Genomic DNA, 14037 nt, shown 5'->3' with positions numbered 1-14037 from the left:
CGAGCCAAATGTTTTCTACCGCTTAAAGGGGATTGTTTCACCGTTTCCCCAGTGGTTGCTCATGGGGGGCTATACAGTTTGCTAAATCCCTAAATCCCAATCTCAGATTATCACCATGAGAAATTATAAGCATTTTTAATCTTCAGGTTCTTTTAAATGATTTGCCAATTCCTGGAATTGATCAGATTTCCTCTAGCAAAGATCCTGCGATAGCACTGGAAAACTTTTCACAAAATCATCATTGCTGACAGACATGAACATGAATGATCTAAAAAGCAGATATAAAAACAGTCCTCCGTTCTTCCCACTGGACTCTCGTCCAGCGGTACCCATGAGGACCCTTTAACCTTAAGGCAACAAAGAAACTTCTGCGCCAGCACGGTTAGGACGGCTAAATCAGATCAGTATCGGCTCTCTCCGCCTGTGACAGTTCCAGGAAAATTTGGAACAGTATGGCATCTCTGAAGAAAAATACCTTATCATATTACCGAAATATTGTACATGGTTGAAGCTTTTAGGCATAATTTCCCCTCCTCTGCTCTCTTATTTAATATGCCTGCAGTTTGACTTGGAGACAGTTACCAGATGTGTCCAGCAGAGAGTGTCCCCAAAGCTGCATCTGTTAAACGTTTGCTTTTAGCTTGGCCAGAAGTGCAGATGGTTACACAGCTCTGCTGACTTCTGCTCACAAGCGTCTGGTAGTTAAATACACACATTCTAGTTATTACATTTATTAAAGATACATTATAAACTACTGGTGTAACAGATTCAATTAATTATGGTCCCATTCTGGTGTTCTCCACCTCCACCAGCGCCTCACCGACCTCCCATTAGAACATCACACCTTCATTCAAGAGTCACATTCAACACTTTGACTTACAAAGCTTCCTGTACAGAACTAAAAGGATTTCTGTTTTCTTCCAATGTAACAGTATTGTGGGGTCTTTCATATCTGCCATGGAATAAAGATTATGCATTAAGTGTAAACCCAATTGCCAGAAGTTGTTTATTGTGAAGTTGAGTCGTTTCTGTTTTCTTGTTCTCAGGTCCTTCTTGGAAAAGAGATCTTAATCGTGATTGAATAATTTGCATTGATGACTGACAATAACTGTGTAATGCCGGATAATGTTGGACAAACAGAGATTCAGAGCTGAAAGTCGTTTAAATGTTGGGTAGCTTCCTCAGATTAAGTGATAGAGGAGAACAGACGAAGCCTTCTGCTGCGTTCACACAGCAACATGCTACCAGTCATTTTCAATGGAACGACATGATGCCACATACATTTGACAGTAATGGAGCTTTGCAAAAAGTTGAGCTGGAATCTTTGCCCTGCTTCCGTTCTTCATCTAAAAAGTCTCTCACTGCAATTGAACAAAATGTCAGCTTTGCTTCCAGCTTTGCTTCATATTATATAGTTTACATCGTTTTTATATTTGAGTTCTTTGTCAAGGGCAGACCAGCACACTCAAAGAATGTTTTCAACTGGAATGTTGCAGGATGTTTGAGATGAAAGAAAAATGATAAGGTAGCGTGGAGAGGAAGGAGTAGAGGAGATGAGAGGGCGGCGAAAAGTATGAAAGTGCTCATAAAATGATGCTCAAGGGCAGGTGGAAGTCAGATGGAGGAGGGAGAGATGGAGGAGGGAGAGATGGGCTGATGAGGGGAGGAGGGTCAGCTGCAGATAGTTTTTCACTTTATTTATGAAGAGGACAGCGTGAGAGTGAGAGGGGGAGGGGAGAGAGACAGAGAGAAAGAGAGAGAGAGAGAGAGAGAGAGAGAGAGAGAGAGAGAGAGAGAGGGAGAGGGAGAGATAGAGGGAGTTTATTGGATATTAGTCATTCATTATTATAAAAACCTTTTAAAAATGATGGCAGAATAAAGAAAAACCATATTCGACTAAGACCAAAATGACCGATCAGAAGGGCCGTCCCTAGTTGTAACACATCTCCTATTGTAAATGCTTTACAGTCTTTTAAAGTCAACTGACCTGGAGACAGTGATGGACGACAGACAGATGAATGAACTGGATAAATGGATTGTATGAGCAACAGGCTCATTTGACCCAAAGAAAAGCTACCTTGTGTAAGTTGACAGTGTAAGGTGCAGGATCCCAGGCCACCAGAGTCACATTCTTGTAGATTGAGCTCGTGTTGAAGCGATGCTTGGGATTGGCCAAAATCTGTTGGAAGACACGTTTGCAATGTTAAAGCAAATGAAATGCACTCGGATATCAAACAGAGTATTAGCAATTATTTAATCTAACGTTTATCAGCTTCAAAAGGCAAAATCTTCCGACAGCAGCAGTTCCACATTTTGGGAAATATGCTTATTCACAGCAGCAGATTAGCTTAGAGTTCAAGTGCTGCACAGGCTCAATTCCAGCTCTGAATTAATTTAAAGTCTATGTTTTCAAATCAAGCTGATTTGAATTATTGTTTATTTGCACATGAACATGAAGGTTAAACAAAACATCAATTATCCTCAAACAAAAAAGGAGATATTCTGAAACATATTCCAATTATGTAATAAGAAGAATGTAGAAATACAATTGCTAGAGGTATAATTACAAAGTGCCAAACAGCACATAAATAAAACAACCTTAACTGTATGTCAAAAGAAATGTGGAATTCAAGTGGAATGAAGTCATAAATCATATATATGTGTAGAATTAGCCACTCCAAGTATTTTACATGTGTTTCAGTGAGTGACACAGCCCCCGAGTTAACCCGCTATCAATTATTCATGTTTGTGCATCATGCAAGGCCAGACTCCGGCTCACCTGCGAGTTGATGATGCGGATGGTGGTTTTGTTCCCCACGTCTCTCTCGTATCCTCCGGTGGGCGCAGCGTTGAAGCGCAACACCGCGTCGTGAGTATCTGCAGGAAAAAACACACACGGGTCACGTCACCAGAAGCAGATAATGAACTGACCTTTCCGTGAACGCGGTGTTATTATATACGCAGGAATATATGAAAACTAAAGCTAGGTGTCTTTTTCTTACATGATACAGAAATGATTGAGAACGGCATGTATTGAGGTTTGACACAAAAGCCTGAGTCGTCCACACAGATGCAAACTGGGGCAGACGGAGGCAGAAAAAAAAGAAAAGATTGGAAGTCACAACTACAGTGATGTAAATCATTATGTGACCTCACGTCGCCGTTCTGCTAACACAGATGTAACCAAAATGCCCTCTAGTGGTCAGCTCCTGCAACTGATCAGGCACAAATAAGAATAATAATCTGTACAATGTAACATTTACACTTTCGCCACTAATTCTGTCCACATCTTGGTGGGTTTGCTTCGCACCGCGTCCGTCACAGTCTGCACGCCGACATGAAACCCTCAGCTTGACGGATGGCTGCGGTAATGATTAGAAACTTGTAACGCATGCCTGTCTGCTGATGGATCAGTCCCACGGACCTTCCCCCGTGTGTCGATCCGACACCAGAATGGATGATCCTCCCGGCTTATGATCGGATACTCCTTCATGGCTGCCAGTCCACTATTACATTGGCATTCACACACACACACACACACAACACGACCTACTGCAAACACCTCAAACGTGCTCACTGGCTTGACATTGTGTTTGTCCTCCAATGTACTGTAAACACGCCGGTTTCTTACAACGATACGACAGACTGATGGATTTTCAAGGTTTTTCTTGCAGCAGGGAATCATTGTTTGTCCGATTCCCTGAGGTTGGTTTTGTCACATTATTAATATTTCACATCATCTACAGCCTAAAGAATATTCTGTGAAAACAATGCTTGACCAATCATGGTTTTCTCTTGGGCTGCACGGTGGTTTAGTGGGTAGCACTGTTGCCTCACAGCGAGAGGATCCTGGGTTTGATTCCCGGGTCGGCCCCGGGTTCCTTCTGTGTGGAGTTTGCATGTTCTCTCCGTGTAAGCGTGGGTTCTCTCCAGGTTCTCCGGCTTCCTCCCACAGTCCAAAGACATGCAGGATGGGGATAGGTTAATTGATGACTCTAAATCCCCCGTGAATGTGAGTGTGAATGGTTGTTTGTCTCTACATGTTAGCCCTGTGATAGACTGGCGTCCTGTCCAGGGTGTACCCTGCCTTCGCCCAATGACAGCTGGGATCGGCTCCAGCCCCCCCGTAACCTTAAATACAGGATAAGCAGTAGACAATGGATGGTTTTCCTCTTTATTTTCTTTAATTTATTTGATCAATTTCAATTATCTTGTCATGTGCTTCCTGAGAAATAGAAAAATATACTCAAATATCAGAATTCCTTCAGCAGGGTATAGTGGCATCTTCTTGTGTGTGTAAAACAGAAGACGGGGAACTGGCCACTGTGCTTTTTTGAGCCTTTAGTATGTGACGCCCGTGACGTGTGCAGTGATTAAACCAGAGTATCACAACACCATTACTCATACTCCGTCATCGGGAGTTTGACTCATTTAAAAGCTAAAGAGTGCATCCGTCAGTGTCTGTGAGATTATATCCCTCCTGCCACATGACAAATGAATGTCACACCGTTGGCTTCCAGCTTAATATAACTGCCGCGTTACTCCACAGCGAGGTGTCTCTGTATGTTGGGAAAGTGCGGACGCCAACTTCCAAGCTTGGCGGATGGCGGATTTACCGCCACGCGTCCAGCAGCCGCCGCGTGGCGGTAAATTAAGCGGTTTCTGCTCCGTTCTGGTATCAATCACGGCTCCCGTTATTCCTGTAAGTCGTTTCCACGGCGATGCCTACCGTGAATTAGCTTCATGTTAGGTCATAGACTGACATGGCTGCTGACTTTTAAAAGGCTATTGAATGGAACAAGGCCATAATTGAAACAAGGCCGTAGTTCCATTATGAAGCTGTTAACCCATTGTGTGCCTGAGAGCCCAGCAAGCAGATGTTGGCTCTTCTGGATGATGAAGAGGCTTTTCAAGTTACCCATCGTGCTTTGACACTTCATGGAAATGTTCTTATATTCGTACACAGAAGCTTTGGTCACAGTTCTGGTTTTTACGGTTTCATCTTTGCCATTTTATCGTTTCCATTTTCACTAGCGATGAAATGCTTAGTCGACAATAGTGATGCCAAACATTTACTGGTTGCAGCCTCGTGAGGATCTGGTGCTTTTCAGTCACTGTAAATGTATGAATATATATGGGTTTTGGACCCTCGACCTTGGGCTCTTTGGAAATTGAGATGTATTATTCACTATTTTATGACATGTTAGATGATCAATCAATCAGTTACAGGACCTTTTATGCCGTTCTGCTGTTTCTCCTTCCTTCAGTGTGTTATATAGTTTTTTTTTGTGCATGTAAAAAGTCTGCAGAGCATCAAAGCCTAAAATCCACTCCCAAAGGGAGTCACTCTCCCCCACAGACACTCTGCTCCTCAATTGAAATCCTGCCTCTTCTTCTATAAAGTGGTGATGTCAATTTGCATAATATCTGTCCAGCTGCTAGCTTGGCACGCCTTCAAACAAAGCTGGTAAGAGCCGAGCCGAGCGTGGAGCGTCCATGTGGAGAAGAGGCTGAAACGTCCTTTGTGTGGACTTCTTAAGGACGGGGAGTTGAAGAACAAGTGGCTCAAATTAATTTTTATCACTATTTCTCAGCATTACAACTCCGGTTATTTGGTTATGGTAAGGAGATTGATATTTCTGGCAAACATAAGGGGATGACCAATCACAAAAGAGCTGCGAAGAGCACGACCAGGATGGGGAATAACATGTTTTTTAAGCACATTCTCTCGACGTAAAAAGAGAATACATTTGTGTGTGTGTATGTATCTATGTATATATATATACAGTATATGAGTTGTAACGATTCATTGGATTCATCGATGAATTGATTGTCAGTCCTATTGATTCAACTAAATCGATCTGCTAAAATAAATAAATAGAATGAATCGTTTTGGCTTCACCTAAATGTGTTTAATCGTATGAATCGTGATTCTTAATTATGATTAATGTTTTAATACGTTTAAGCCAGCATGTAGTCAATTAAAAAATGTTAAAAATAACTGAGCATTACTTTGGTATTCAGCATAAAACATTATGCAGGAATACTTTTTATAGAATAAATATGTTAAATAAGTAATTCTGTGGTCTGTTTATTTTTTCACCTTTCAGAATAATACAGATAGTCTCACTCAAATTATATATTATATATATATATATACATATTTACTCAAAAATGACCAACGAGTTGAGTGAAAATGTGTAAATAATAAACACTATATATTTCTTTCATTATTTTGAATAAAGCTGTAACGTGTTCCTGTTGTTTTCTCCGTCTCATGTCTTACTGGGGATGCAGTTCATCCTGTTCTCCACATGATGGCAGACACACACCACACAGTCGCAACACGAAACCCAACCAGAACCCCAGTAACAAAGCTCTCACAGGATGAACTCTGTGCTGCAGCCGCTGAGAGAAACCAATAACCCAAATGTCAGCCAACCTGCAAATGGCACAGAAAAAAAGTGTGATTCTCGCATTCATCTTCCGGCGATTTGTCACAATTCACAGCTGCACCGTGTAGGTTTTGATGCAGTGCAGCCTGCATCAGGGTGAGAGGAAGTGCAATCGATTGTGGTTTGATTTCCTGTTTAGATTTCCTGTTGACGCCTGAGAATTAATGTAACAAAGTCAGGCTTTTTCAGCACTGTTCAATAATTAATCAGCTCTATAATATTTATCTCATTAATCAAGTCAAGCAAAACCTCTGAACTGAATACCACGACACACTGAACCAACATCCCGGCATGAAGATGTGTGTGTTTGCCCTCAGAGAATAAACGTGGATTTGCATTATTCGCACCCTTCAGTTGACCATATGGGAAACACTATTGGACGGAAACCAACATGAACGCGGGGAGGATGATGATACATCAACAGAGATTTAGAAGCACCTGCAGAGCCTGGCGCCCAAAACTGAAAACTGCTTCTCACTCTCTTCGCTTCTAAAAATAAGGAATACCACTCAGTCAAATGTTCCTCCTCCTTCAGCACCGAAACAACTAACAAACTGAATCAATAAGCCAAACAAGAGGTGCACCCGGAAGCCTCTCGTGGTCTGTATTTTTGTAACATTGCAGAAAATCTGACCCGATAAGGCTCAGATTTCTTTCGCAGCGAGCGGAGGCAACAGTGTTGACAGACTGCAGCGTTGATGTTTTCATTGACACGCCACCACAAGTTAATCCTTCTGTGACCACCAGGTCAAGTGCGGATGTAGGTTTGCATCGCATCAGATTTCTCGCGATAGCGCTTCGCCCTGATTCTCTTCCTTGGACGGTGTTATCTGGGATCTGTTAGTGTCCCTGGACCGCCTGGAACATATTAGGTAAATATAGAAATAAAAATACGTAATATTAAAGCTTTTGCACACTCGGAGCAGCTGAATTCACAAAAGGAAATGCAAGGAAGCTATGAGATGTGAAGGAGCCCGATTGGTTACCAGAGGGGGGGGTGCTGTTTTTTTTCTAGTGAGCCATCTGTCACTGAGTTCACACTCTCCCCACTTACCAAAGAGCTGCCAAAGTCTCCAAACCAGGACCACACATACAAACACGACGACATATACCCCGACTAGGCACACGCTCACACTCGGCTTGACAAGTTAATCAGCAAATGCCACCCAAAAAGGAGCAAACGTACATGAGTGGATATTTACTGAACTCAAGATTCGGCATCTTAGCGGACGGAACGAGCCAAAATAAACGTCTAGTTAAACCTGCGACGTTCAGATGGAGCTCTGCTACGCTACAGCCACGCTTTTATGATGTTAAGCTGCACCCAATGAAACTCTAGATGACTTGCTGAAGACTTTATAGGGAAGGGAAACGTTACGCCCCCAGACCTGGTGTAAGTGTTGGAATTGGAATCTGGCTGAGGTGTGTGGAGTTCATATTAGTCAGTTAACACTGACAGCAAACAGGGCAAAGGTTTTTTTTATTGCAGTATATCCAGTCTCCTATAAAGATGATTATTTAAGGGTGTATGATAGTATATCCTTGTTAACAATAGTATTACGGAAGACAATATTATGACAGTTCTGTCCAAGACAATGGACCTCAAATATGAATTTTATGAAAATGACAATGAATCTGGTCTCAAGACCTCAAATCTTTATGTTAACGACCACTTGATATTTCCTTTAGTGACATGAACAGACCAAAAAGTCCACACATCTAATTCTGATGTCATGACAGCAGTCATGCTTCATTGGGGGCGAGATCTTTGATCTTTGGTTTATGCATTTATTATTACAAAAATGTGGTAAAACCTTTATGTGTCAGAGGAGATGGTTTCAACGACCACACGGTGACATCAGTCAAGTTTCCGTTCCAAAGGAAACCACGTTTTCATCTCATCGGTCCACTGATCTGGTTCTATGTTCCATTTCTCTCTAGTGGAGCAGAAACTCGAGTGTCTTGTCTGTCATTTATCCGCTAAGCCCTGTTTTCATCGCACTTTGTCACTTATTGCCTTAATCAATACACCAACTTCTCCACCTCAGCAAGCATTACAAAACTCAAATATATATATTTGAATTTCTGGTATTTCCACTCGAAATGGAAAAGCACCAAAAAAACAGGTGGAAGAAAACACTTTTACATTCACGCCAGGAAACACTTATATTTTACGCGAGGCAGAAAAAGTGCCAGTCATCAATATGCCGTCTGTTCTGTCCAACACTTTCAGGGTTTGTTGTGGGGCGTCATGAACATCACAGCCTCTTGCTAAAGTGGCTGCAAAGTCCTGGTCTTTCAGCTTATATCTTCGGTTACAGCATGTGATCTTTTCTTTTGGGTATGATTAGATTTTTTTCATAGTAAATAGTTTTGATAGTTAGCGTTTTTTTCTCTCTACTCACCAATCTCTCTGCCCAGTCCGGAGCGCAGTATGGCCCCGGCCGAAGTGACCACGGCGCAGGTCTTGAAGCCGCTCTGGTCCCGTCTGTGGAGTCCCTCCAGGGGACGAGGCGGCACCAGACGAGCCCAGCCGAGTGAGGAAAACGGTTGCTCCGACCCGTCCACTGTCCTGAGCCGGGCGTGGGCTTTCATTTGACACAGCAGCTCCTTCGCACTTTGGGCGGCCCTGCGATGCCCCTTGTAGGACACGTGGTGTTTGTTGGCACTGACGTAGTCCTTCATGGCGCGCTGCAGCCGAGGACTCAGCATGCCGGCGGACACGCGACCCCGCCACAGCCGCTGCACCACAGAGGCTGACTTGGAGAAGTAATATTCCTCGAGATCAGAGGAGTCACCGCCGACCCTCCGACCTGCCGTATTCCTCATCCTGTTTCCTAGGTCTTCTTCTGCATTGTCCCTCTCATCTTCCTCTTCTTCCCCCCCGCCGTGGTAGCGTGCGGTGATGCGGTTCTGGTACTCTGTCCGGGAAGTTCTCTCACGACTTTGGACTGAAGGGTCTGAGTGAGAACCTACATTTTCTGTACCAAAGGAGGACCAGGCAGCCAGGCTCTGTGGGTCCAGGTAGTCCTGGTGGCTGGTCTCCTGGCTACCATAAATGGCGTAAGGAGCACTGTTGGGTCTGTGGCTCACCTCCAGGTTGAGCTCTGGGGTCGCGGAGCTGGCAGAAGGCGCTGGCTCCGGCTCGTCTCTGGGGTAGGTCGTCGTTAAGGTGGCAGCCAGTTCGGGTCGGGAGCCTAGGTGGGCGTGCTGTTGATGGGAGGCCTGTATAGAGGACAGGCGGCGGGTGTCGGGGTGCTGGGAGAGTAGAGAGCCAACGGAGGTCAGGGGCTCGTTCACACGAGCATCCAGGAAGTAAGAGAGGAGGGCGAGGAAGAGGAGAACCCAGGCCAGCATTCCCACCAGCACGAGCCTCCGCCACTGCCTCATACTGGACTTCATTACCTCTCACTCACATACAGGCCTGGTCAGCTGGCCCACCAACAACAGAGCCCCACCAGGACTTAGCCCAGGTCAGCTGGAAGGCCTGTAAAAGCAGAACGATGAGAATTAAACTGGGGGAGGGGTCTGTGAAGAAGATAGCAGGAGTTTGAGTCACTCACCTCAAGTTATATTTCTATTTCTTCATGACCATGTTTCATACAGGTTTTAACAGGACCCTGAGAAAAAGAAAAAGGAGTGGTGGAAATTAGTAGAGTCAAGAATGCACATGATTGTATGACACACACACACACACACACACACACACACACACACACACACACACACACACACACACACACACACACACACACACACACACACACACACACACACACACACACACACACACACACACACACACACACACACACACACACACACACACACACACACACACACACACACACACACACACACACAGAGAGAGAGAGAGAGAGAGAGAGAGAGAGAGAGAGAGAGAGAGAGAGAGAGAGAGAGAGAGAGAGAGAGAGAGAGAGAGAGAGAGAGAGAGAGAGAGAGAGAGAGAGAGAGAGAGCGAGAGAGAGAGAGAGAGAAATTGGCTGCTCTCCAATCTTCATAAAAAAAAGGAGACATTAAGGGATCTTAATCTATGAACTGTAAACAAATGTACAGCTTCCTTCACTGACATCACAACACAAACTAACTACTGATGACATCAGTCTTCTCAGACAACAGATATATTATCTATATATGTATTATGTTGGAGCAGTGCTTCTTTTCCATAAAAAGCCTAATAATTTTTTTATAAAAACATAATAATTTATTCTGACGTTAGCAGAGAACAAACCTGCAATTAACAATTATTTTCATTATTAATCGATTGTGTTGCTTTGATTTTCTTTTCGTTTTACAATGAAACAGTCCCTCACAGTTTCCAAGTAACAAAAAGATGTACAAAGATATAAAAAAGGGGGGGGGGGGGGGGGGGGGGGGGGGGGAGCAAATCCTCAATACAATAAAGAAAATACTACTTTGAGGTTAATCAAACCAGAAATGACTCACAGATATGAATGATCTAATTAAAAAGATACACATCTGTCCTTTTCTTCTCATTTTATTCAGCTTCCATTACCCGTCATCATTGTAACAACCGCTGTTCCTTTGCTCCACTGAACAGCAATATGATGAAGACAATATTATTCAGAATCCTAGACTCATCAACATTTCACAAGTGAATCAACATCATACCTTTGCTTATTTCATTGCTGTACAAAAAAACAAAAAAAAAACAATCCACAAACATCATTTTGAGCCTGACTTACTCCAATACTCTGGTGTACAACACGTTAGGTTCACTGATGGCTTACAGTGAAACACAGCAATGAAGGTGGATAAATGAAGCATTAAATTGCCTCACATCAGAGGAACTACAATCCTCTCAACCACGCGTAATTATGAGTTTTGGTCTCTTAATGTGGGAGTACTTCTCTCTCTCTTGAGAGTGGCAGGGTGAGGCAGGAGCGAAAAAAAAAAGCCGTTAAGCCTCCTCTCGTCCTAATTACTGTACTGTTTCCTGTCTCTGTAGCTGCCGGGTCCTGCAGAAGTGATTTGTGCACCCCTCCCCAAATACCCAGACATGCAGGCTTCCCAACCCACAGCCGCACAGAGGGCCAAAGCTCATCAACTGACCCTGGTCAAGCATGGGGAAAGCAGCGGGGATCAACTGGGCCAGAGGGAGAACACGCAGCATGGGAGGAAGAAAATAATGGCAAAGATCTGACGCAATTACCCTGGCGAGCACACATCTGCACAAACACACATACACACACAACTATCCGATTACTTTCTGAAAACTTGGGGCATGTTCTGCCTAAAGGCTTTAAAGCCACTGACAGGAGGGAGCTGTCAGCCAGTAATCTCCCCCCCCCTGTAGCAGTTCCAACATGTCTACCTGGCTGGGGTCAAATGTTACTCCGTAGAAAGTATGCCGTTTAACACCTGAAAACAACAACAGGCGGCCTGACGCGTGGAGAATAAAGCTGGAATGAATAAGCAGCAAAACACACAGCTGCCCGATGACAATGTTGTCACCAAAACAAATGGCGTCTCTATGCACCGCTGCTCAACAGAAGCCCACCGTGGAGATGTGTGTGCCCTGAGGCGCGGCGCGCACGGATGTGGGTGCGTGGCTAGTCTGCCTCACCTGGCAGCAATCAGGACGGACGCTTCAGTAACTGCGGTGAAACAACATAAAATGCGTGGCACAGATGGAGAGGCGGGGGTGGAGGACGGAGCTCATCTTGTGAGGGCTACACAAAGAAACGGCACAAAAACGGGGGAACGGTGCAAAGGGAGGGCGACTAAAGCCCCGATCCAATGGAGATGTTTGTTAGAGATGGAGAGAGGAAGCTAAGTATAAAGGGAAGAGGAGATTGGTTAAGTTTTTGCATGTCATTTGCTCTTGGGAGGATAATTATGGGGTCTGTGACCAACATGAGAGGAAAAAGGAAGAAAAATGAGCCGGTGAACAGAGAGGATCTCTTTTAGGTTCGTAGCTGCCAAACGTTTTGTTCTAGTCATTGATGAGTCATTTGGTTTGATATCTAATGATATAATGAAAATCATCCATCGCAACTTCCCAGAACTGGTGATTGATCGAATCAACAGTCAATTAAAAACACTTAACATTTAGTCTGAATTATGTGATTTTTTTTTTTTTTTATCATGGAGGAATTGATTATATTCATGTGTATAATAGTTCAAAATGACACATTCACATTCAAATGACTTGTATTGTCCAACTAACAGTGCAAATCACAAAACTATTGGTTTTCTATCAAATAAGACAGAAAACTAAAAATAATAGTTTGTCACTTTGGGATTACACATATTTGCTGAGAGTTACATGAGAAATTGACACCACTTTCATGTATTTGCGGTGAATAAGAATGCAGAACTTGCAGCTGGTTAGCTTAGCCTGGTAATTAATGAAGCGTGAAACCAACACGTCGTTTTAAAAGGTCATGTGTGCAGATTTCTTTCAACTCTGGCCCAAGAAATCCTCAAGCACAGAACACTGAGTTTAAATTCAATACATTCTAAAAAACGGCGACACCTGGGAGCTGCTCCATTTCCACCAAATGAGGTGCCATCAGCCAATAAAAACAACCAGTGTGGTCCAGCTCTACAACAACCTGCACCCACTTCACCTTCCCAGTGGACGACCCGTGTTTGTACAGAGGTTTAAATGGAAGTTCTCTGCAGCAACTTCCTTTAACTTGTTTTAAGGTCCCGGCGTTTGCCTCCAGATGAATCGCGTCCTGCAGGCCTTTGTCACTCCACATGACAAACTAACTCGTGATATCTTCTCAACTGTCAGTCGGATGAAAAACAGCGCGTCAACGGTGACACACGGGCTGAATCCAAATGTCTGGACTGCAGACTTCACAGACGTGAGCCCGGGAAGTCCACAAGTGCCTCGGGGGGGCATGGAGATCCACGATTCATCAAGTCTGCAAAGAGCCTCAGGCAGAAGTCCAGACAGTCCAAATGTCCTTCAACACACTTTGGAAGATTACCCATAGTTCATAGCAATAGGGATATGAGCATATAAATATTAGTGCTCATTATGTGGTATTTCATTTTAAGGATTTGCATTATCCATCTATACAGTTGATAGAGTCAAGTTTGATGTCACACAATATTCCTCGGCTGAATAATAAGCATTTTACTTTTAGACAAAAGGGCAAAGGTTCGGTTTTAATTAGGGATGCACCGACACCACTTTGTTTTCCAGACGGAGCGCAAATCATTACATTTTAGTACTTGGTGATACAGAGTTACAACATGATTACTTTAGTATACCATTACAGCGAGAACATTCTAGCAATTACTTTGAAGACATGTTTTTACGTGTTTTTTACTTTCCGACTGTAACAAATTAAGCATACATGATGCGGTTGCTGACATCAGTACTGCAGTAATTAAAATCATGTTAGCATATACACGCACCTCTGTGGCTGTAGTGGTATCAGACACAATATCTGATATAGGAATCTATACATCTCTAGTTTTCATGCTCCTAAAAAAACGTGACGGTCTTCAGTTCAGAGTTCGATGTAAGTATAAAATGAGCAAATTGCAAAGAGAAAATTCTATTTCCGTTATACGATTGACA

At 43.5% G+C, this 14037-nt stretch overlaps 2 protein-coding genes across 2 annotated transcripts in view; one reads left to right on the top strand and one right to left on the bottom strand.

Annotated features, from left to right (window-relative positions):
* tmtops2b (teleost multiple tissue opsin 2b) overlaps nt 1–14037 on the top strand; it is a 206600-nt gene that overhangs the window by 31180 nt on the left and 161383 nt on the right. The window lies entirely within an intron of this gene.
* Nucleotides 1–14037, bottom strand: part of LOC311022458 (beta-galactoside alpha-2,6-sialyltransferase 2-like) — a 40998-nt gene that overhangs the window by 15074 nt on the left and 11887 nt on the right. Inside the window, exons 2-5 of the mRNA XM_084023716.1 lie at nt 10019–10075; nt 8861–9942; nt 2780–2877; nt 2078–2179 (exon numbers count right to left, since the gene is read on the bottom strand). Coding sequence (XP_083879842.1) covers nt 2078–2179; nt 2780–2877; nt 8861–9857 — 1197 coding nt within the window. The 5' untranslated portion in view covers nt 9858–9942; nt 10019–10075. The remainder of the gene's footprint in view (nt 1–2077; nt 2180–2779; nt 2878–8860; nt 9943–10018; nt 10076–14037) is intronic.

This window comes from Eutrigla gurnardus (assembly GCF_963514095.1).
Source record: "Eutrigla gurnardus genome assembly, chromosome: 12".
Classification (NCBI taxonomy): Eukaryota; Metazoa; Chordata; class Actinopteri; order Perciformes; family Triglidae; genus Eutrigla; species Eutrigla gurnardus.
This window is presented reverse-complemented; position numbering and strand designations above follow the sequence as displayed.